This window comes from Podarcis filfolensis (genome assembly GCF_964270895.1).
Source record: "Podarcis filfolensis genome assembly, chromosome: 11".
Taxonomy (NCBI): Eukaryota; Metazoa; Chordata; class Lepidosauria; order Squamata; family Lacertidae; genus Podarcis; species Podarcis filfolensis.
The window spans coordinates 18,798,272-18,823,304 of record NC_139613.1 but is presented as its reverse complement, the minus strand read 5'-3'; the positions used below and the strand labels follow the sequence as shown (position 1 = coordinate 18,823,304).

The following is a 25,033-nucleotide window of genomic DNA, read 5'->3' as shown; positions in this document are numbered from 1 at the left end:
GTTTCTAGTTTCGATGGCCAGCTAAAAGAAAAGAAAATAATTCAATACTAATTGTGAGTAGACCGGGGGACTGAATCTGCAAATCTGCTCTTTCTCTTTGGCATATTGTGGCTTCCTATACATGGTTTTTGGCCCAGCGGGGTAAGTCTCTTTCTTTGACAGATGCTTGATTCATTGGTATATTGGGCTTTATGTGCATTAATTCAGGGAAATATGCAAATCTACGAATTGCCATGTTGGGTCACATGAAGATTATTGAGATCAGCAACCTCTTTTATAAACAAAGGACATCCAAATGCCTCTAGAACTGCTCCACAGTGTACATTTAAAGCACATTCAATGCTCTTGACTTCCCCCAAAGAATCGCGGGAGTTGTAGTTTCGTCCTCACAGAGTTCCCAGCACCCTTGACAAACTACACTTCCCAGGATTCTTTGGGGGAAGTCATGTGCTTTAAACATACGTTGAATGAATATGCTTTAAATGTATATTGTGAATTAAAATGGCTTGAAAATGGCCTTCTGTCTGTTCCTTCTGGACACAGAGATTCCATTTAGTTAAGGTTTTGGTTGGCGTCTGTCTGTTTTGAGCAACAATGTGAGTGCCTCTCTAGGGGTGAAGTCACACTGCTGTGTTAGCAGACCAAAGTGACCTCTCCAGGACACAAGCATGGACGGTGTGTAGAGAGGTCCTGGGCTGCCCAGACGACAAGACCTCCCTCTCAGCCTCAGTGATGTGGTCCAAAGGAAAGCAGAGCAATGCTTTTGGCACCTGCTTGGCTGCAGGAGTTGCTGGAAGGAGGGATACAAGGTACCATCCAACCATTTTAGGAAATCCACTCTGGATTTGTGTAGGGTTTACTTCTTAGGCTTTCCTTCTGAAAATATCCCACAAGGCAGCGGAGGTTTAGGATCAGCGTTTTCCTAGATGGGTTACCTTCCTGGTTGTTGAGCTCCATTTGCCCCTCACTTCCCTCAACAGTATGTGCAGAAACTGCCTTCTTGACCATTGGACCCACTATTGGTCTCATCCACTCAATCCGCTAGAGCCTGTCTTTGCATGCAGGGGAAGTCCCTAACTCACTGAGGTTTAGAGGCTCATTGGCGACCCTCACTTGGTTTAGCTGGTCAATCAAAGTCATTCCTGGGATGTGGCCACTGTAACATGTTGACAGATTCTAGGAGCCACAGGGGAGAGCTGGGGGCAGTTTGGGGACCAAAGGTGGACAAACTACCCCAGAAGGAGAACAATATGAACCCAACAGAGGTACTACCCTTCCCCTAACACCCCATACACCACACTCTCCCTAATTGCAAATGCAACTAGTGAGTACATACAGAAATGGAGACATCAAGAAAAATGGTGGAGGTGTCAGCAAGCTCAGGGTTTACAACAACACAGCCCAATGAAGACCCTTAAAGGTAAAGGGACCCCTGACCGTTAGGTCCAGTCGCGAACTTTTCTGGGGTTGTGGCACTCATCTCACTTTATTGGCCGAGGGAGCCGGTGTACAGCTTTCGGGTCATGTGGCCAGCGTGACTAAGCCGCTTGTGGCGAACCAGAGCAGCGCACGGAAAACGCCGTTTACTTTCCCGCTGGAGCGATACCTATTTATCTACTTGCACTTTGCCGTGCTTTCGAACTGCTAGGTTGGCAGGAGCTGGAACTGAGCAATGGGAGCTCACCCCGTTGTAGGGATTCGAACTGCCAACCTTCTGATCGGCAAGCCCTAGGCTCTGTGGTTTAGACCACAGCTCCACCCGTGTCCTTACTGGTGTGTAAAAGATTATCCAGGACATACTATTGGTTCTTGGAAACAGGATAGTGTATTTATTGACTATTCCTACAAGTAAAACAGTGAATTAAATTATTCTTACATTACTACTACTACTACTACTACTACTACTACTACTACTACTACTTATTTGCATATTCTTTGTAACTGGACGCTTTCAGGCGATGGAGAGAACCAGCTTGGTATTCCTTATCCTACTGAGCCTTGTAATTAGGAAAAGTTTTGGGTGCTACTGTGACCATTACCCATGGAGCTCCTGGTCCAGCTGTTCACAGACTTGTAATCATGGGACGCAAACCAGATCAAGGTTGGTATTAGCAATCACAAGATCTCCTCCCCACCTTTAGAACATCAGAGGGGGAAAAGATCTCACCTTCATTAATAACAAACTCATACGTAATTTCCAGAAATATGCTATAGAAATAATCATCATCATAGAATTGTAGAGTTGGAAGGAATCCATATCTTATATAAAAAGGTAAAGGTAAAGGACCCCTGGATGGTTAAGTCCAGTCAAAGGCAGCTATAGGGTTGCGGCGCTCATCTCACTTTCAGGCCAAGGGAGCCGGCATTTGTCCACAGACAGCTTTCTGGGTCATGTGGCCGGCATGACTAAACCACTTATGGTACAACGGAACACCATGACAGAAACCAGAGCACATGGAAACACTGTTTACCTTCCCGCTGCAGCGGTACCTATTTATCTACTTGCACTGGTGTGCTTTCGAGCTGCTAGGTTGGCAGGAGCTGGGACAGAGCAACGGGAGCTCACCCCGTCATGGGGATTCGAACCGCCGACCTTCTGATTGGCAAGCCCAAGAGGCTCAGTGGTTTAGGCCACAGTGCCACCCACGTCCCTTTACCTTTACCATATCTAGTCCAACCCCCCTGCAGTGCAGGAATCGCAACTAAAGAATCCCTGACAGATGGCCATCCAACCTCTGTTTAAAAACCTCCAATGAAGGGGAGTCCACCACCTTCCAAGGTAGCCTGTACCACTATTGAACAGCTCTTACTGTCATGAAGTTCTTAATAGTAATAATTTGAATTTATATAGTCATCCTTTCATAATTATTATTTGCTTTGTGTGACAAACCAGAAAGGAGAGGGTTAGGGAAGGAAGCAAAAGCTTCCCACATTAGTTTCTTCCATCAGTAATCAATGCTTTGGCAAGGGCCACATTCAAGAGGGTCCTGGACAAGGAATCCTCTGGGACCACCCCTCCCCAACAGAGCTTTCCAGGGGGCAGTGGAGGGGGCAGCACCAGGGATGGGTGCCATGCAGTAAAGAACCGTGGTGCAGCAATAAAATTTCTAGCACATTTGCAAAGCTAAGCAGGGTCCGGTGCGATTTCAGATTGGATGGGAGACCGTGTGTTGAGTTTCCTGCATTGCTGGGGGTTGGACGAGATGACCCTCAGAGTTCCTTGCAGCTCTGCAATTCTATGATTCTATGACATATATAGAACTCTCCCATGGGAAGGGCATCCTGACAGGCCCAGGATTCCTGCCTCATGCCTATACACGTAAGTGGAGAATTGTAAGTGGAGTCCTATACACATAAGTGGAGAATTGTATAGGGCCCTTTCTCATGCTCCCCATGTGACTGGAGGAGGTGGTCAAGATATCGTATATTTCACTCCATAAGACACACTTTTCCCCTCCTAAAAAGTAAGGGGAAATTTGTGTGCGTCTTATGGAGCGAATGCAGGGGGGAGGCAGTCAGGAAAAGCCCCCAAGAGCCGAACACAAGCTCCACACGGCTCTTGCGGGCTTTTCCCCAGGAGGGAGAAGGGATTGACGCGGCCAGTCAGTCCCTTCTCCCTCCTCTTAGAAAAGCCTGCAGGAGCCACGCGCTCCTTAAAGGGTGAATGGCTCCTGTGGGCTTTTGCGGGAGATGGGGGAATTGCCATAGCCGCGCGCAGCCTCTCCCGGCCGGAGAGGTTGCGCGCGGCTATGGCAGAAGCCAAGACAGCCAGCAGGATGGATCCCGCTGGCTGTCTTGGCTTCCTCTTTAGCTCTTTGGGGCTGGGGGGGGGGGGAAATAATATTTTTTTTTCTTGATTTCCCCCTCTAAAAACTAGGTGCACCTTATGGTCCAGTGCGCCTTATGGAACAAAAAATACGGTACTTGTTGCCAGCAAGGGAGGGCCCTGTCCATGCCTGGAATGAATATGAGAGGGTTGGGCCTGTATGTAAATCCTCCCCTACCCCGCTTCACCATTTCCCCAACATAAGAAGCAGCACTAATTTGCAGCACCTTCATCTTGCAGGGAAAGCAGCTACGATGCCTACTATTATAAGAATTCTTGCGACAGATTGTGCACTTGGAGAGAGACGTGGGCCTGCAACCAGCAAGTCTGCCCCATCAACTGCCAGATCAGTGACTGGGGCTCCTGGTCAGAGTGTGACCCATGCGTTAAAAAGCAAGTAAGCAATTTGATTGCAGGGACACGTGAGAAAACGGAACTCTGTAATCTGCCTTTGCGCCTTAGGCGGCAGACACTGAAGTGCAGGGAGTGGCCAGAGCTGTGAGTACCATGTGGCCTGCCCTATAACCCCTATGCGAGCCCATAGCTGTCAACTTACAGATTTGAAAATAAGGGACCAGCAGCCTCGAAAATAAGGGATTTTCTGGGCACAGGTATGTTCAACTTCTGAGCCCATCCGAGCCAAAAGCAGAAAGCCCGGCCATCAGCCAAACAAAGCCTCAAGCAGTAGTTCTCACAGCACAGCAACCCAGCAAAGGGGATGCAGCAAGGGAAACCACTGCCACCTCTCTGCTGGGAAGCGCTGAGCAAAGGCGAGTCCCCAGGCAACGTGGCCGATTTGATCAGCACAAGGCGTGCAAGCTCCACCCACCCCCGTCGTTCTTAGACTCCTTATTGGGTGAGCAATGCAGCCAAGCAACCCAGTTGGAGCCTCCCTCCTCCCTGGCCGGCAGGGAGGGAGGGAGGGAGGGAGGGAGGGAGAGGAGCTTTGAAACCCGGGAAATTTAAGAGACATCATCAATAAGGGACAGCAGCGGGACACGGCGCTGGGATAAGGGAGTTTCCCGCCAAATAAGGGACGGTTGACAGTTATGTGCCAGCCTGCTGCCCTCAAGTACAGTGGAAGACACCAGTACTAAAGTAGGGTTCAAATGTCACTCCACTGGCTTCTGTTTCTGCCTCAGGAAAGACCCCCATCTTGCCCTTCAGCTCCGGCAGCAAAATGTCTTGAGCCGGCATTGGCAACACAGTTGTGACTTCCCCTTCCCGGCTCAGTCGAGATCCAACCCGCTGAGCCAAGCCCGGAGGATCTTATACCATACCACTCAACAATCCTGATTGAAGTGAGACATCCCAGAATTACAGAAGCTAATCCTGGTTTCTGATTGGATCCCGAGGTGTCCCGTTTTTCCAGCGCTCTGGCACGAGTCAGACCTGCACGTATATGCGGTTGCTTGTGAGTCAAATGGACATAGGTGGGGAGATCCCACCCTTGTATTTCCATCTGTTTCAGTTTCGTGTCAGGTCTCTGGTACAGCCGTCTCAGTTTGGAGGTCAACCCTGTACTGAGCAGATGACAGATTTCCGGAGATGCTTCCCCACAAAGTTATGCAGGATAGAGGAAGTCAGTTGTGGGAACAAGTTCCAGTGTGAAAATGGTATTTTCTGCATTTATACATCTCTCTGTGTTTGTTTGTTTGTCTGTCTGTCTGTCTGTCTGTCTATCTATCTATCATCTATCTATCTATCTATCTATCTATCTATCTATCTATCATCTATCTATCATCTCTATTTCTATCTCATGGATTCTGAACCTCAAGGCCTGAGGTCACCAACTTTTCTGGGTGAGAGGACACATCTGGAAATAATAAACTGTTGTGCGCACCACAAAATAACCAATTCACAGAAGAAAAACTGATGGTGCTCAGAACCACCACCACTACCCCAAAAAGTATTATTTGTTTTATTTATTTCATAAAATTTATATACTACTGGATTGTAGAAAATACCTCAGAGCAATTTACAAAAAAAGTTAAAACAATTATCACTAAAAGATTTGCAACCACAATTTAAAACATACAGAAAGCTAAAACTACAACAGGAAAGACTAAAACAAGTTTAAACTCGTACAAACTTTCTAAGCATATTTAGCGCCCTCAAAACAAATAAAACAAACAAAAGGAACCCTTTTTCAATTAAAAAATAAACCTGTGTGTGTGTGTGTGTGTGTGTGTAGATATATATATGGATGGTTGGAACAGGGATGCTATGATGCTGTTTTACTTCAGGGCCAGTTAATTTCGAGTGTTCTTTTGCAGGTTCTTAAACCAGCACGTTTCTTCTTATTGTTAGTATTTTATTATTTATTAAATCTGTATATCGCCCTTCATTTGTGGATCTCAGGGTGGTTCACAACATAAAAATACAATATTTAAAAGCACAAAATACATAATGAAAATAAGAACTAAAAACAACCTCTCTCCCACATATGGTTATGATCTGTTGAAGTAGTCATTAAATACACTGCTGGGCTGTTCAATTAGTCCTAGCTAGCACAACTTGAGTCGTGCCATGAGGGGGGCTTACTCGTACCTGAAAGTCGTCATGCCTGCTGTTCTTTCTCCGAAACAGGTCGCTGTGTTGCCAGACAACTGAGATGCAATGGAGACAATGACTGCGGAGACAATTCAGATGAAAGGCACTGTGGGAGGATAAAGAACACCTGCCGCCCATCAGTCAAGACCATACCCAGTGTGCAGCTCATGGGCCTGGGGTACAGTCATACCTCGTGTTACGTCCGCTTCATGTTACGTTCTTTCAGGTTACGTCCCGTGGCGACCCGGAAGTACCGGAAAGGGTTACTTCCGGGTTTCGCCACTCGCGCATGTGCAGACGCGCAAAATGATGTCACACGCATGCGCTGAAGCCGCAAATCGCAACCCGCATGTCTGCAGATGCGCCGCTGCGGGTTGCGCTCTTTTCATGTTGTGAACGGGCCTCCGGAACGGATCCCGTTCACAACCAGAGGTACCACTGTATATTGCTTTCACTTGGGCTTCATAGGGGCAATTTAGGTGAATGTGATGCCACGGGGGGAGGGGTGTTTGTACTAAATCATGGCACACGACCAGTGGGAGACTCGAACACTTTGAAGAAAAATCTGTGGTGTCTTCTTCCCAGATGTCGTCTTCCCATTGTTTATTGTGAGAGCATTTTGGATGCCGTGATCTTGCACGATTTTGCACTGCCCCCCACAAAGTACTTTCTCAGGCACAGTGCCCCAAAATGTCTGTTTTGGCTTGCCACGCAAGATTGCGGCCCTGAAAAGACAGCGCAAAATTGCGCAAGATCCCAGCAACCAAAATGGCTGCCATTCTCTTGCGATAAAAAACGGAATGTCTCTGTTTTTCTGGGACACTTGTGGGATATGCTGTATATTTACATTAAAAAATTATGAAATAGGGTAATCAAACTTTAAGCAAGGGCCCCACCAGAGCATCCATGAAGGTGAGACCACCCTGGAGTGCTGAGGTGTTTGTTTTTGTGGGACTTTTTTGGGTGACGTGTAACAAATTTGGTGATTTGGTGCAAATTAGGTGCAAGACAGCAACAAAGGCTTTCTATCATTTAAAGGTAATCTAATCTTTATTTGCTCAATTACAACTTTGCTTAATCTATCTTTCATTCTAGATACCATATTCTGGCAGGAGAGAGCCGAGGAGAAGTCCTGGATTTTTCTTTCTATGGCGGGAGCTGCGTCCTTCTGAAGAGTGAAGACAAAAGGAGCACATTTCGTGTCCCTGCAAACCTTGAGTCTGTCAACTTTCAGGTGGCTTGGCAAGGCCTTCTGTAGGACTAGCAACTAAGGTGGCCAGCGAGCCTTCAATCTCTTCGCCTCTGTGCTATACCAGCACTTGTATATAAAATTGTCCAAAATTCTGTAGACTTCTTGTTGTTGGCATCTGTCTGTCTTGTGAGACAGTACGCCTCCAGGGGTGAAGTCAAATTCTGTATGAACGGTATAAAATTCTGAACAGCACCAATTCATAATATTTTTTTTCTTTGAAATCCATGTTCATTTTCTTTTCTTTTGTAAACAATGGCTTTTTTTAAAGTAACTTATCACATAGTTTATATTTAAAGCAATTTGGCAAAGCAACACATTTCTTTCACTTGGCTGTACGCCAGAGGCTTTTATTTCCATTGTTCTTCTCCAACCCAAACATGAATCTGTGGATCTCTCTTGACAGGTGAAGCATCGAGAAGATGACCTGAAAACAAATTACTATACAGATTTAACACCCTTGGTATGTTCTTCTAGCAATATGCAGTATTTCAGGGGACACGGGAAAGATAATTGGGGAATCCCGTATTTATGGGGGTCAACGTCAAACACAGAAACTACGGCATCGAGTTCCTTCCACGAAGCCATCAAATCATCCCACAAAATGGTGAGAATGTGTAGCCCTTTGTGTAGGCTGTTTCCTGTTTATTCATTGTCTGTCTGTTTGCTTTTTAAATAAAAGGTATACACTGCTCAATTGTTTTAAAAAAAACAACTCTCAGCGTGGTTTATGAAAAGAGTAAAACAATAAAATTATTGGTAAAGACAGTTAAAAACAGGTATTTAAAACGGTCAAATAATAATTGAAATCAGTGATAAGATAAACACAGATTTAAACACATGCAAATATTTTACATATCTGCATAGGTTTGCCTAAACAAAAATGCTTTTAGGTGGCACCTAAAAGTGTAAAGTTGCCTGCTTGATGTGGCAGGGAGGGACTGCCACATGTAAAGGCTGATTTCTTGCAAGTGTGGAATGACTATTATGTGGCACCTATAACAGTTCCAGTTCTGCAGATCAAAGCAGTCCGGTGAGCATATATGGTGTATGACGATTTCACAGATAAATGGAAGCTCCGTGCTAGACAGCCTTTGCCAACCTGGTGCCCTACAGAGGTTTTGGACTACAATTCTCATCATCCCCAGACAGCATTGCTGTTGGGGTCCAGCAAACATCTAGAGGGCCACCAGTTTCCCACCCTCGACCAAGTTGTTCATTGTATAGGCCAGAGAGGATAAATAGGGTTGTTGTTTTTAAGGCCAGGGCAGAGGGGTGGGGGAGAGACGACATAATAATTCTCATCATGATCAATCTTTTTCCATTTCCAAGAATTCCAACTTCATTAGGGTCCATAAGGTGATTGCTGTGTCGAATTTCACAGTGAAGCAGTCGGGCTTGCACCTCTCTGGAGTGTTTTTACAAGCCCTCAACAGCCTGCCTCTGGAATACAACTATGCACTTTACAGCCGGATATTTGATGACTTTGGGACTCATTACTATAAATCTGGCTCTATGGGAGGCAAATATGACCTTCTTTACCAGTACAGTGAAGAGCAGACAAAAAATTCAGGTATGCCTATCTACATCGTGAGACAATAATTGGTACTTTTTCAAGGAACAAGGAATGGAGTGGGGAAACATGAGTCTGGGAACATTTCTCTACCCTGGGTTTGTGCAGTTTGCTTGGAATCAAGACATTAAAGAATCAGACTTTAAGACTGCTTTAAGCTGGAAGTGAGATAGCAACTCTGCTTGCAGACTAGTGAAATCCAAATAACATTTTGTAGGAAGTGGTGAGGCTGTTTGCCCCAGCCTCAAACACGGGGTGAAATGGGATGGGGTGATTTTCATGGTTTATTGGAAAAGCGTAAAATACTGTTTTCCCTCTAACCACACTCCCATGTGGGAGGGGGAGAGAAAAATGGATATAAAGGAAATGCTTTTTGGGGGGCAAGAAATGGGATAGAGCTGTTTCTTCCAAACCCTCTTAGCTTTAACAGGGAAGCTAAATTAGAACAACGGGAAAGCTAAATTTCCTGCACAGCCATGAGATACTCTTGAAAAAGGGAAAGAAAGAAAAACGTGACATTCTCAGAGTGGTAGAATATTTCAAACGTGCCTTGTGGTTTGAGTGTGAGCTGCTGGCCGCAGCCTGACAACCACCACTTTCAAGGATCAGATGCCATTGTGCTTGATATCGTGGGTGCTCAGTTCTCCTTTGTGAAATGTCATTTGCTATTTTTGCTGTTGAATGGTGTCTAGGCTTAACCCAGCAACAAATGGAACGCTGTGTGCGAACAGAAACGACAAGAACCTATTTTTTCTTCATTAAGAAAACAGATATTCATTACGATTGCATCAGAAATAAAATGACCGAGAGCTATGAAGGTAGCTATCCTACCCTAAAGGTAAAGGGACCCCTGACCATTAGGTCCAGTAGTGACCGACTCTGGGGTTGCGGCGCTCATCTTGCTTTACTGGCCGAGGGAGCCGGCGTACAGCTTCCAGGTCATGTGGCCAGCATGACTAAGCCACTTCTGGCAAACCAGAGCAGCACACAGAAATGCCGTTTACCTTCCCGCCGGAGCGCTACCTATTTATCTACTTGCACTTTGACGTGCTTTTGAACTGCTAGGTTGGCAGGAGCAGGGACCGAGCAACGGGAGCTCACCCCAGGGACCAAGCAACGGGAGCTCACGGGATTCGACCCGCCGACCTTCTGATCAGCAAGTCCTAGGCTCTGTGGTTTAACCCACAGCGCCACCCGCATCTAGGGCTCCCCATATACTGCATTCAAGATTCCCAAGACACTAGTCCAAGGGTAGTCAATGTGGTGCCCTCTAGGAGCTGTTGAAATTCAACCTTGGGCAGCATGACCAAATGGTCACAATTGTTGGGAAGTGTAGTCCGAAAGACACCACAATGGTTACCACTGGCCAAGTCTGACCAGTATCTAAACTTTTGCAGGCTGCCTCCCACACTTGGTTCTATAATATCGCCCCCAGTGCCCCTTTACCCTATGAAAAGCATTATTCAGAATAGTGGTTTGCATGACCCACTAAGGAAGAAAGTAATACAATAAAATTCAAAACGCTAGCAATTCACATCAAAGTTTTTGGATGAAAAAGTAATCCAAGTTCGAGTTCTGCGTCCACTGGGAGCTAGGACAGTCACTAGCCATTGGAACAAGTTGCTCAGACGAGACAGAAAGGGAGGGAGGGAGGGTGAAATAGGTATTGGTCCCCCTCCAATGGTTTGCAGAGTCAGCTGATCACTTTCTGGCTGTGGGGTCAGCTGACATCACTCAAGTCAGTACTGTAGCTGAGAGGCCACTCTTCCATTATGGATCCTCCTCTAACTGACTGGTTCAAAGCCCAGACCAAGAAGGGTATAGGAAGTAAGGCACCTCCAGCTGGCACCCCCAGTTGGCAGCTGGAACTTCCAGTTCATGACCATCGCTCATCACCTTACTCTGTGCCTCTCTCTCTGTGTGTGTTGCATTTGCTGATTTCATATCCATCTTAGGTTCCATGCTGAAGTCATCTGAACGGTCTATTTCCTTGGTCAAGGGTGGAAGGGCACAGTATGCTGCAGCGCTAGGCTGGGAGAAAAAAGGGTCTTTCCCGGGACAAACTATCTTTACCGACTGGATGGAATCAACCAAGGAAAACCCAGTGGTGGTTGACTTTGAGGTAAGAGATAGAAAGCAAAATAAAGAGTAGATACAAGGAAAACAGGTCTTACTGTGATGGTAAGATGCTCACTTCTCCTAGATGAAAAAGAAGAAGTGAGGATTATTATTTTTTCCATTTGCATATGTGCTGATTTATGTAAAATTGTTCCTTGTCTGTGCAAGTCCTGATTCCTCCTATTTCATTTAATCTATGCTGGGGCACCTGGCTGGTCTTCCTCTGAACAGGCAATAGGACTAGACACCTCTTCCAGTGACATGATCCTATAATTCAACTGCCCTTGTACAGAAAAAGCAGAAAACACAAGAGAAACATTTGTTTTTTCTTGGTTGTATAGAGAAGGGCCAAACAAGGCCTAGGGGATTTCACCATGACCACATTTGAGAAACTCTGCGTAATTCCTTCTTAGGTGACCCCCATTTTGGATTTGGTGAAGAACTTCCCATGTGCTGTGACCAAACGCAGGAATCTCAGGAAGGCTTTTTCAGAATATATGGAGAAATATGATCCATGCCGATGTGCCCCATGCCCCAACAATGGTCACCCTGTTTTATCTGGGACCGAATGCCTGTGTATCTGCAAAGCTGGAACTTACGGTGATAACTGTGAGATACGAGCCCCAGACTACCAGTCAGGTATTCAGCATGCATATGGTGCCTTGTACCATTTGAGCCTTGGCTACCCATCTGCTACATTTTGTACTGAGTGAAGTAATCATGGGGTCTTCAAAGGCAGCTCCAGGTACAACGCACTGCAGCAGTCTCACCTGGAATGTTGGTGCTAGTGCTAAATGGTTGAGACACAAGCTGGTGAAAGTAAGAGTGAACATATCAGAATGGTTGGCCAGCAACATTTTTTGCTGCCCCATGTAGCTGTAGGACACAGCCTCTGGGGCGTTTCCTGGAGTCCTGTGAAAAGTGCTATCTTGGGGGCAAGGGGACTGTGATGTTAACATATGAGAGTACTGGAGGTGAAATAGTTAAACAGGTTACCCAATCAGAACCCAGGGGGTGGAGTCAGAGGGACTATAAAACCAGCTCTGGGACGGGCCAAGGGGAGTTCGTTGGGAGTTGGGTGGTTGGTTGGAGTGGGAGTGAATTGGGATAGAGTTTGTGGGTAGGTTGAGTTAGTGTAGCGAAATAAGCTGAGTTAGGAATAGTTAGGGGCTAGGAAGACAAGTAAATATCTGAGAGGTGGTTTAGTGAGTGACAGCAGGTAGCGGGAGTTGTAGGTCTGGATAGGCACCCCATGATTGTAATTGACCGATATTGTTTATGAAATCACACGCTTGTTAAACTGCAATAAATAAACAGACGTTTATGTTCCAATTTAACCCTGACTGGACTCAGTATTGTACCAGGTAGGGCCTGGGTGGTGGCAGTGAGAAATAAAGTGGTGGCACATGGATCAATAGACGGTGAAATGTCCGGGGACCCTGTGTGATCACCACAGGGACAACAGCTGTACACAATGAAAGAGGTTGCCATCTAAAACCCAGTGTTGGAAGGGATCCTGGAACCCCCCCCCCCAAAGCATGACTTTGTAGATAGCCATAAAAAATATTGCTGCCCAAGGAGCTTCTTGAGTGGAATCTAGACACATATAAAAAATGAAAAAATGCTTTAAAAAAAAAATTGATAAATATATTGAATTTGCCACAGCTCACCATCGCCATCTAGTGTCACATTTGTACAATGCACTTTACAACACTATTAAAATGTTTTATTTGCAGCTTTATAGCTGAGTCCTTGGTGTGCCTGCATAGTCGGTTATATCTGACCTGCTAATGGGGCCATGGAGTAGAAAAGAAGAGCGACAATGGAAAGGCTGAGAATTATTATTTTGTTAGGTTTTCTGCTCCTGATTACACTTGGCTCAAGGCAAACATGTTGTCTGTCACTCTATAGATCTCAGCTTTGAAGTGCTCACTTTGTTTTTAGAGTTGCTTTATCAATCATTGTTCTAATGGAACCGTGATCTTTTAAAAAATCTGTTTTCGTGTGCAGTGTCGCCTTGAGAACACTTGTTGTCGGATGACTAATATACAGATTGGTTGAATGAATGAATCATGGAATGGGCTGTGGAACTGTTTTTGATGGTTTTAGAAAGGGGTGAGACAACATTATTACAAAAGGTGTGCTGAGAGAGAGAGAGAGAGAGAGAGAGAGAGAGAGAGAGAGAGAACTCAGTTGCTGCATTGAGACATAGGAATCTGCCTTATGCTAAGCCAGACCTAACTCAGCAATGTCTACAATGTCTACTAACAGTACTCCAGAGTTTCATAAAAGAGGTCTCTCCTGCTTGAAGATGCCTGGGACTGAAGTGGGGATAATTTGCGTGCAAAGCATTTACTCCACCGATCCGCAACCTTTCCTCCAAGGATCTCAAGGGGATGGTACATGCTTCATCCCTCTCCTCATTTAATCTCCACAACAACCCTGTGGGGTAGGTTAGGTTGAGAGGCAGCGACCTTGGGGGATTTGAACCTGGTCTCCACACTGGCTTTCCAGAACAATAAGCCAGACTTTCTGCTTATCATGGCTTACTGGGAATGAGCGCTGTGCTTCTGCAATTTGTCCAGTTTCTAAGGCTTTCCTCCTCCCCTGGCATGAGCAGGGCAAACCATCCAAGAGGCCTTGGTGTCCCATTGCATCTGAACCAGAGATCAGGATTTGTTCCTCCCTAAGAAGTCACAACCAGCAAGTCATCTCTTGAAGTTGGCTAGTGTTAGTGGCCTGTTAGGGTTTGCTTATTCTGCTCACACCAGGGGAGAAGTGAAGCTGGGGTGATCGGGCAATGCGAGAGTACACTTCTGCCTGTTCACACTAAATCATAAAGCAAGAAACTGGGTTTATTAAATATGGATGCAGCCACTGGGTTTGGTAACAAGCTTTCTGTTGATACCAGTGGTCTTTAGATGAGCTCACATCTGCACCTTGTTGTATTGAATGCTAGTTGCAGTAGATGGCTTCTGGAGCTGCTGGTCGGCCTGGAGTTCATGTGATGCATCTTTCAAGAGGAGGAGGACTCGGTTGTGCAACAACCCCCCGCCCACAAGTGGAGGAAAACCTTGTGAAGGTGATGGAGAAGGAGAGGAAGACTGCTATATTTCACTGTTTGAAGACAAGTAAGAATCACATCATCCATGCAGTGCCACCAGTGGACAGAGTCCTTTGCTCAAACTCAAGCTACACGTCATACTGTACCCTAAAGTTTGCCCCATCCCCTGATCCTGCAGTGCTGAGTGATAAAGATAAGTGAGTGCACCAGAGGGAGTGAATGTGCACTGGATTAAAAACAATGAAGTCCCCTTTCAAGGTCACCATGTGGGTGCAACCCAAATAGTGCTGGCACTAGCATTTTGGAGCCCTCCCCGAATCTGGAGGAGGTGGGTGGTGCATAGGAATGCAGGAAGTTGTCTTATACCAAGTCAAGCCACTGATCTATCTAGCCCTCCAGATTTTGGGGCTGCAATGCTTATCAGCTCCAGTATGGTAATGGATCATGGGAGTTGTAGTCCAAAATATCGGGTTGGGGAAGGCACTGACTAGAGGTGGCTCTCCAAGGTTTCAGACAAGGGTCTTTCCCAGCTGTACCTAGAGATGCGGGGAGCTGGACCTAGGATCTTCTCCATGGACACCCCCACTCAGTTAACACCACCTGCTGTGTACACAAACAGAAACAAATCTGACACTAATGAAGCCATGCTGATGTGGAGGGGGGGTGACAGCTTTACTGCACTCTAAGGCTGTAATGTCTTCTCTATTACTCTTGTTTGTTTAATAAGCTCCTAACTCATGCATTTTCAGAGGGGCTCCTTGCATAAATGATGATGAAGCCGTAAGAGAAGTGGATATGTATCAACCTGAACAAGACTTGGGATGCGTGACTCCAGTACCTCCAGAAAATGGATTCATCAGGGTGAGGAACATTTCACAAACTGCAACAGAAAAGGGGTTTTGGGGGGTGGGTGTGGGTGTCTCAAACCATCTGGCAGAAGGCTTTGGCTCAGGGCACTAATCCTGGAATGCCATTTTGTGTTCATGAGAATCGCCTTTCTGAAATGGTTTTGTGAGCATGTACAGACTAAAATGTGCCAGAACTAGTTAGACATTCACCAAAACCAAAGATGGAGAGACCATTCAGTAGCAACATGGCACAATTTTAAAAGACCTGGAGTAAGAATGTAAGAACATGCTGGATCAGGCCATCGGCCCACCTAGTTCAGCATCTTGTTCCTACCTTGGCCCCCCCAGATACCTGTTGGAAACCCACTAACAGGACCCAAGCACAAAAGCACTCTTTCCCCACCCAACCTGTGGTTTACAGCAACCGGTATTCAGAAGACTTGCTGTCTCCAATCATGGAAGCAGAGCATAGCAATCACTGATAGCCTTAACCTCCATGAATTTGGCCAATATGCTTTTGAAACCATTCAGGTTTGTGGCCATCACTGCTGCCTGTGGGGGTGTGTTGTCCTTCCCCAGGAGGTGTGTGCGACAACCCAGCTTTGCTCCTAATCTTCTCATTGCTGCTTAGGAAGGAGCTGCATGTTATACTTAATTAAGTGTTATTACCTCTCTCCCCCAACGCTAGACCTCAGGGTCATCTATTTTTTGTCATTTAGCCAGTGAATCACCCACTTCATGACTTGTTCTTACCCTGATTGCAGAATGAGAAACCACACTATTCCATTGGAGAAGAAGCAGAAGTTGTCTGCCTGAGTGGCTATAACCTTGTTGGGTACCAGTTCCTCAGGTGCCTGCCGGACAAAACATGGAATCAACACACGGTCGAGTGCCAATGTAAGAAGCAGCAGAATAGCTTTGATGGAAAGTGGGGATGGGGAACCCGTGGCTTTCCAGATATTCCTTGGGACTCCACAACTCCCATCTGCCCCAGACAGCATGGCCAATGGGCAGATGTGATGGGAATTACAGGCCACCAGTATCTAGAGGACCACAGATTCCCTGTCTCTGGTGTAAAGAATAGAAGTGAAGCTCCTTATCATCTATGGGCAGAATCCAACATTGTGGAAGCGGACTCAGACAATGGGTTTTCACATTCCTCCTCTCCACCACCTGCAGCTTCTCATGAACATCCAAAATCTGATCCAGAGGCTGCCCCCCCCCCACTGCAGAGCAGATTTTCGGGCACAGAGGAATGTGAAGTCCCATTGTGTAGGCAGAAGTGTATTCCCCCCCCCCACACACTTAAGAGCATTGGGTGCAACATTTATCCCAGTTCTCCCATAACATTTTCAGGAAGTGGGATGTTTCCTACCTCCCACCACCCTTCATCCAATGATCAACTTATTCATTCAGACGTCCAAATTTATCTCTTAAACTCCAGTGTCGACTTGTTCCAGACCACCCATCTCCGATGATATCAGAATCACCCCATTTAAATTCCAGTACCGGATTGGGGACATCATCCACCTGAGTTGCCCAGGTGGTCGTGTTGTTACTGGCCAAAAGAAGTACACCTGTGGGGCTGATCTATCATGGACACCTCCTGTTCTGACATCACTTACTTGCAAGGAAGGTAAGTCCCTACGAATGCCAGTTTCTGCACTCATGACATTAGGCTTCTTATGTATTCACCATTTCCTGTATTTTCCTCACCCTGTGCTGAAGGCTTAGCAGGGGACAACCACTGGCTCTCTATCAAACATGCACAAATTGTGAGATGATAAATCAAACACTGTCTACCAGCCAGGATATGGTGTCCCACTCAGGGCTTATTCAGTCTGGCTTGCTAGCCAGCTGGGACCTGATGGGCTGTCAAACCTTCAATAGGTTGGTGGGCTGTGGGTTGTCCAGGCCTGTTCTAAATGGAGATGAAAAACATCATATAAAAATAGCTGTGGTGGGAGGGGCTTGTATATGGTGATCTTTGTTGACATCCCTAACTTCTGTTCTTCTTCCAGACTAGCTAGGATAATGAAACTTTGCTCACCTACTTGGCAGTCTATCATGAAGCCTGTAGCTGTGAACTGCCAATATGTGATGCTTGCTTAATTCTTTTTCTTCAGATGGGCAGATGAATTCAAGAGGGAATTGTCCACTTGGACAAAAAGAGGTGGAGTCTCAGTGCGTTTGTATATCTGCTGAGGAGGACTGTGAGTAAGTAAGCCTGATGAAGTTAATTCTGACCATAAACCTGGTCTTGTGGCCTGACGGTTGCTCAGCAATCTTCCTGTAGTTGTAGGACAGCAAAAACGGGAGGGGTGTTGCGTTCCTGGTGGACCACATAATACACATCTGATGTTGTGCATTCTGCCTCACAGATTATGATCTGTGTCAAAGTTTATTTGGTGATAAGAATAGGGGTGTCCTGCAGCTTGTCTTTCCTCCAACCTTTGTGCACCCATATTTATTTGTTAATACATTCATATCCTACCTTTTGGGTCCAGCAAATTCTGCATAGCCCTAAATAAACAAACACACACGCCATAACCAAAGCTTAATAGTATTTAAAAAAATTAATCAACTAGACCTAATCAAATTAGAGAGCAGCAATCAGGTAAAACCAATAGCAAGAAGAAGAAAAGCGACAAAGCAATTTGGCAGAAGATGTTTCACAAAGACAAACAGCCAGGAGGAAAAACCATCTCAGATTCTGGGAGGTCTCAAAGCTCTCTGAAACAACAACCTGATGTCAAAATGCCAAAAGAAACAGGGTAAATGTGTTGATGCTGTTGTTCTACAGAAGTGGTTGTCAACATTTTACCTTTTGGGGCCTGTGGGCACATTGCAAACCTGTGAAACTTTCATGGGCTGCAAAACTGCAACCAAGCACACACACTGCTACCTGCTCTCTTGACTACAATAGACTAATTCTTTCAGATCTAATTTCAATATGGAGAGGGAACCCTGTGGGCATCAGAGAAGGCCACGGTGGGCACTTGTGGGCACATGATCACCACACTGGTGACCTCTGTTAAAGTGTTGATGCCATTGTTCAAAAGGGTCTGCCCAGAGTAAGCCACCAGCACATATATATACAGATACATGCACTGCATTTCAAATGCTGTGAACCGCCCTGAGATCCATGGATGAAGGGCAGTATACAAATAAAATAAATAAATATTTTAATGATTCCCTCCAAAGACCTGACTCCTCTTTATGGTGGCCGTAAGCTGATGTTAAAGATAAGATCAGAACAAGTGGAACAGGAGGGGGGCGGTGAGCCTGGAGCTCAGCGATCTATGAGGGGGAAATTGCACATCAACTTTCTGGAGGAGTCTGAAATTCCTAATACCTGCAATCTCATGCTTAAATAAGGACTTTATGGAGAACTTGATGGTTGTGAAGGGAGATGCATTTCTATCCAGTGTAATATAATAATAATAATAATAATAATAATAATAATAATAATAATAATAATATTTTTTTTAATACCCTGCCCATCTGGCTGGGTTTCCCCAGCCACTCTGGGCTGCTTCCAACAAAATATTGAAATACAATAATTATTGTGTAATTGTGAGATGTGTAAGATGAATGCACCTGTCAAGAGTAATGATTACTTAGTTTTGTCCTAATGACAGATTAAGGGCATAAATTGGAGCCCAACACAAGCGCAGATACGAAGCAGCAGAGTCCTTGGCATCTCTTGAACTCTGGAATAGCTGTGAAAAGCCTGTGTACTGCTCTTTTCAATGTAATTTTTTTTTAAAGCAGCAAAGGAAGATCAGGTGTTCTGGGGATGCATTAGTCTGTTAAAAGGCCACTTCAGAAAAGCAAGCAACAAATGGTGGGACCATATTGTCTCCCAGTCCTCACCCTTTTGTCTTGACAGTCTCTACTCTGAAGAGATCTGTGTGCTGGATGGGGCATCTGAACAAGCCCTTACAAAACTGAGCTGCCAGTATCTGGTTGAAAGGTGCAATGGCTCTGGACAGTTCCATTTCCTCCATTCTGGACCCTGCCGCCATGACACGCCTTTGAACTGGGCCATCGAGAGGGCAAGCTTTTCAGCAAACAGCACAAAGAAAGAACCTTGTGGCTATGATGTGTGTTATGACTGGGAAACATGTTCAGGTAAGTTTCTTGACCTGGAAGGATGAACTTTTTAAATGTAAAATGAAAGGCTTGTTGAAAAGAGACAGTTAAGTGTTTAGAGAAAATATACAATTTCAGCTAATACATAAATTATGAAACACTATAGATGCATGTTGGATTTAGGTTTGATGAGGCCTTAAGCTACTGAAGGTAATGAGGCCCTTTATATGTCCAGCTGTCCTTTGTCAACAACAAATTGTCGCTGCTTTTTGTGTTGAATATATGCTGTATGGCAATTTATGGACCTAATAGGTATCTAAAGCCATTTGCACATAACAAATAGGAGCCTACACAACACAAAACACTGTTGCTGTATGTAGGTTTTATTTTATTTGTTTTTTATCTTGTATTTTGAAAACATACATCCAGTTGTTTTTTCTTTAATTTTTCGGGGTGTCCCCAGGAGAGTGATGCCCTGAGCTATAGCTTGTTTAACTTATACGTGAATCCAAGACTGGTCAGAATATAAATCCAAGCAATCACAGTGTGTGTGTGTGTGTGTGTGTGTGTGTGTGTGACATATGCACGCATATAGTAACAATTAATTGTATTAATTGATTATCACAATAACACTAATTTTCCTGTTGCTGTTTGGTCAAATTAGCTTGCAACTTAAAGTTTGCCTTTGCATCCAGTTCCTACAAACTGTGGTTTGCCACAATCCAGGATTGCAAACCGTGAGTTTGGAACCCTGAACAATTAGAGTTGTAGAATCTGAGGTTGCCTCTGGTTAGGCAACCACACATGTGAAGCCTACTCCCTGCAGACGTTTGTGCAGTAAACTTGAGAATCCAGGAAGGAGAATGTGATGTCAGGGTGGGACTAATTGCTGCAGGCCCACTCCTTGCCTCTCTGCCATTTGATATGGGATATATTAATCCCCATATGGGGCTATGAGTCCCCCATGACTCTCTTCCTTTAAATTCCTGGAAGTTTACCTTAATGAAAACCTCACTTGGAAAAACAATATAACTCAGGTGGTTAGGAAGGCCCAACAGAGATTCCATTTTATCAGGGTCTTGCGAAAGAACAATGTTAAACAACAATTGATGACCTCCTTCTAAAAAGGTAAAGGGACCCCTGACCATTAGGTCCAGTCGTGACCGACTCTGGGGTTGTGGCGCTCATCTCGCTTTATTGGCTGAGGGAGCCGGTGCACAGCTTCCGGGTCATGTGGCCAGCATGACTAAGCCGCTTCTGGCGAACCAGAGCAATGCACGGACATGCCGTTTACCTTCCCACCGGAGCGGTACCCATTTATCTACTTGCCCTTGGGCGTGCTTTTGAACTGCTAGGTTAGCAGGAGCTGGGACAGAGCAAAGGGAGCTCACCCCGTCGTGGGGATTCGAACTGCGACCTTCCGATCGGCAATCCCTAGGCTCAGTGGTTTAGACCACAGCACCACCCTTCTACCGGACCACAATAGAAAGTGTCCTCTCATATTGTATCACAGTGTGGTATGTTGGCTTGACAGCCACAGACAGAAAGTCTTTACAGAGGGTGGTGAACACAGCACATGGTATCATGGGCTGTCCCCTGAGCCCGCTAGATGACATTGCAAGGGATCATTGCCTTAGGAGAGCAAGAAAAATTATCACACCCCGTCCAGCACCTCTTTAATCTTTTACCCTAAGGCAGGAGATATAGAAGAATAATCAGTTGTACCAACAGGCTAAAAAACAGTTTCTATCCGTGGGCTGTTAGGCTGCTGAATGGAAAATAATATAGTGCAACTGACTTTCGCAGTTGGTGTGTTGTGCGACAAGCACACAGAGTGCAATGAGACTGAGTGTTTGTGTTGGGGGGGGGAGGCTCAGTTAATTTCACTGTACACAGGTTGTACATTGACAATAAAGGTATATTACTGTCTTCAATGGATCCCCTTGCAAAACACATTAATCTAATCTGGAGGTGGTAAGAGATAAACCTCCTCTAGCCACTGCTGTCACTTGGGCATCTAAAAGTGCTCCCACCTTGTCAAGCTTGGTCCAAAAGTCACCTGCCTTTTGATTTGTCCGTTTGTTAGTGAGTGATCAACCTACAACTATTGAAATAATTTTGCTAATGCCTCTGCACTCCTCCACATACTTCCTGAGAGGTCAGTGGCACTGAAATCTAGAGGGCTTATTACTGAGTAGGAAAAAAATGTGGAGAGGGTCATGCTGTTTCATTTCCAAGACATTTCAAAATCATATTCTTAAATGGGGGGGGGGACATGTGTGAGATCCATGTTTATTTATGGATTTCAGGGGGAAAGTGGCTGCAAGAAAATGCCTTTTTGGTTAGTAGATCTCTGCAAAAACGAAGCCTTGTGTCAATGTTTGTTATGCAACTTGTTGTTCACTGTGCAACAGGGTGATAACAATTGTGGGTTTTCTCGTAAATTGCCTTGGCTGAGAGCACATGAATAAGTTTTCTGCCAGGAAAAAGATGGTTTGTCTGGTTAAATTCTCCCTTCTCCCCCCTCCCCCAAGACGATCATCTTCCTTTTAGCCAGAAGCAGAAGCAGAACCCACTCTAGACGCTTTCACACCTGAAGCAAAACCGCACTCGCTCATCCTTCCAATTTGGATGAGAACTATTTTTCTTTATGAAAATAACATATAGTGATTGGAAGCAGAGAAATAATATTCCCTCTGCAGCTACAATCTGACTGCTACAGGGCAAGGCAGCCCTATGTAGAAGAGGTTGGTCTCAGTACTGTCATTAGACTGCTTCATTGATGGAAGCAACTTCCAGTTGCATCAGAAGAGATTAGAAAAACAAAACATTATATATTATTTACAAGCAGTGGTTCAAAATATTGACAAGGGAGGTGACACCTGATTTAAAGCAGCTAGTGCTAATGATTTCGCATTAGGAGAGTGAGCAGACACAGTGCTGCCTCCTCCAAACGTAGACACATATTAGAAAGCTCTAGTTATGGGGCTGTAACCAACTGAGCCATAGAGTCAGGGCCGGCCTACCCATAAGGCAAGGTGAGGCAACTACTTCAGGTGGCAAGATTCAGCGGGGCAGCCAATCCCAATGTCAATCTTTCTTCCCAACCCCCCTGTTCTTGATGTAGATCTTCTTCCTTCTACCCTTCTTCCCTGGATGGGAGGAGGAGCCATTCTGGGGTCTGCCTGAGGTTCCAAAATGTTGTGGGCTGGCCCTGCTCAGAGTAGACCCACTGAAATTAATTAACAACTTAGTTGAGTCTACTCTGAGTAAGACTAATGTCTGATACAGCCATGTTATATAGCAGATGGGAGTTTGCTATTTTGCCTGTACTCATAGTTTGCAGTCCTGGTTTGTAGCCAAACAAACCATTTCTGCTGGATTTTTCTCTCTCCTTCTCCCAGTTTAGGGTCCTAGCGGAGGCCAGGTGAACATTAGGCACTCACTGATACGACAGAGGTCACACCTCCAAAAGCAAGGCCATAGCAAGGCAAGTCAGGAGGGAGCTACCATGTTCCAACCAGGGCAAAAAGGCAGCTTGTCAGCACCCTGGAGAGCTCACAGGGAAGTATTCACTCCGAGTTATTGCCCCAACACCTTAGTGAGTTCTTATGAAGGCTGGCTGGCCTCAACTTCCTATTTACCCTGCCCCTTCCGAGGAACCATATTTTCATTTAAAGAGCAGTTGCCCTATTCTGACTTCTATGGCATGGAGGTGCTAAGGAGGTGCTAAGAGACCCCCGGGTATAGGGTGGTATATAAATCATCATCATCATCATCATCATCATCATCATCATCATCATCATCATCATAGAATTGGAGGGCTGTACTCTGGCCTGGAAGGGTCTGTTAAAACCTGATAATCTGACGTTGGATTATCTGGGAGGAGGGTAAAGCGATTGCCTCAGCTCCTTCTGAGTCTGCCTCTGAGTCAGATGGAGGATTGTTGTCAGAGTATAACAGGTTTGGATGCAAAAGCAAACTACGGTTTGTCACAAGCTATGCTCAGACTTTGTTATTAGTATTGCTGTTATTTTTGCACCATGTGCAGCGAGAAGAGGGAGGGAGTGTAGGACCCTGAAGCTTGTGCTGGCTTACTCTTGTCATGTCAGATTGCGGTGAGGGCATTGTGTCTGAATGGCCCCAAAGGCAAAATCCCAAGTTCTATTAAAAATATTCTGCTAATGGAGGTGCAACTGATTTATTCCAGAAATAGGTGGTGTGTATTTTAGCTGGTATTCCTAAATTAACCACCACTGCTGGCATTGCAATTGAATGCCCTCAATGTGTCAAAATGAATATGTGATATATGCTTGGAAGGAGGCCTTGTCGTGCAAAAGAAGCTTACGGACAGCATTTCCATTATTATGTTATGATGAATTCGAAGATCATATTTGACGTGGTGTAATCCCCTATTTTTTACACTTTATGTAGTGTGTGGGGTACCACTGAGCCTTGGGCTTGCCAATCAAAAGGTCAGCAATTCAAATCCCCGCGAAAGGGTGAGCTCCCGTTGCTTGGTCCCAGCTCCTGCCAACCTAGCAGTTCAAAAACAAGTAGATTAATAGGTACCACTCAAGCGGAAAGGTAAACGGCGTTTCCGTGCGCTGCTCTGGTGTCGGTGTTTCGTTGCGCCAGAAGCGGCTTAGTCAAGACCTGGAAAAACTGTCTGCGGTGCAGACAAATGCCGGCTCCCTTGGCCTGTAAAGCGAGATGAGCACCGCAACCCCAGAGTCATTCACGACTGGACTTAACTGTCAGGGGTCCCTTTACCTTTACGTCTCATGGAGGACACTGTGCTCCTTGGAGTAATTTGTCCACCTTTGGTCCCCAACCTGCACTCAGCTTTCTCCTGTGGCTCCTAGAAGCTGTCAGCATGCGACAGCAGCCACACCCCGGGAATGGTTTTGACTGGCCAGCTAAACCAGGTGAGGATAGCCGATGGGTCTCAAACCCTCAGTGAGTTAGGACTTCTCCCTGCATGCAAAGACAGGCTCTGGCAGATGGAGCAGACGAAACCAGTAGTAGGTTCAGCAGTCAAGAAGGCGGTTTCTACACATGCTACAGAAGGAAGTGAGGAGTACCAACTCAACTCTGAGTACCATTTGATGGGAAAGCAGATATAGGTTAAACCAATAACTAAGCAACAGCAAGAAAAGACTGTTGCTTTTTTTAACTCTCCTGTTTGTGGGTTTCCTATAAACATCTTGTAGAAAACAGGATGATGCACTGCATAAACCTTTGATCAGGTCGTGGAGAACCTTTGGCCTGAAAGATGATGCTGAACTACAACTCCCATCATCCCCGGTCATCAGCCATGTTCGTTGGGGATGATGTCATTGTATTTCAGCAGCATCTGGGGGCCGGAAAGTGATCCACCCCTGCTCTGAACAAGCAAACAGAAATCATGCTCAGCTGACCCTAAGCCATTTCCCATTCACAGAAACGGAATCACGGTGTACCTGCTTGCTTCCAAACCAGTGCCCAAAGGATGGGGGTCACCTTTACTGCATCCAGACCAGAAGAGGGCGTCCAAAGAGGACATACACCCTCTGTGCATTGGGGGCCATGAAGTGCACCAAGATGAGGATGGAATCCTTTCATCCTGGGAACTGCGTGCCTTAAAATAGATGTCAAAACTCATCTCCTTATGGACAGACATATTTCGGTAGCATGGTATATTCAGAATAAATATCAATGGACGTTA

The 25,033-nt window shown here is 45.5% G+C and overlaps 1 protein-coding gene across 1 annotated transcript; it reads left to right on the top strand.

Moving 5' to 3' along the window:
* Positions 1–4: 4 nt before the first annotated feature.
* Positions 5–25,033, top strand: LOC310744563 (complement component C6-like). The gene is made up of 18 exons (XM_083576055.1): positions 5–141; positions 1,956–2,101; positions 4,067–4,223; positions 5,298–5,442; positions 6,416–6,557; positions 7,475–7,613; positions 8,035–8,235; positions 8,961–9,201; positions 9,894–10,019; positions 11,157–11,323; positions 11,733–11,958; positions 14,279–14,450; positions 15,133–15,244; positions 15,996–16,128; positions 16,676–16,867; positions 17,358–17,448; positions 19,124–19,365; positions 24,770–25,033. Exons 2-18 carry the CDS (start codon positions 1,959–1,961, stop codon positions 24,949–24,951), a joined length of 2,811 nt encoding a protein of 936 aa, XP_083432181.1. The 5' UTR covers positions 5–141; positions 1,956–1,958; the 3' UTR covers positions 24,952–25,033.

Coding starts and splice junctions, on each gene's coding strand:
- LOC310744563 (XM_083576055.1), top strand. CDS start 1,959: ATGGAGAGAACCAGCTTGGTATTCCTTATCCTACTGAGCCTTGTAATT. Junction 5,443..6,415: donor CAAGTTCCAGTGTGAAAATG/GTATTTTCTGCA, acceptor TCTCCGAAACAG/GTCGCTGTGTTGCCAGACAA. Junction 16,129..16,675: donor ACACACGGTCGAGTGCCAAT/GTAAGAAGCAGC, acceptor CTTAAACTCCAG/TGTCGACTTGTTCCAGACCA.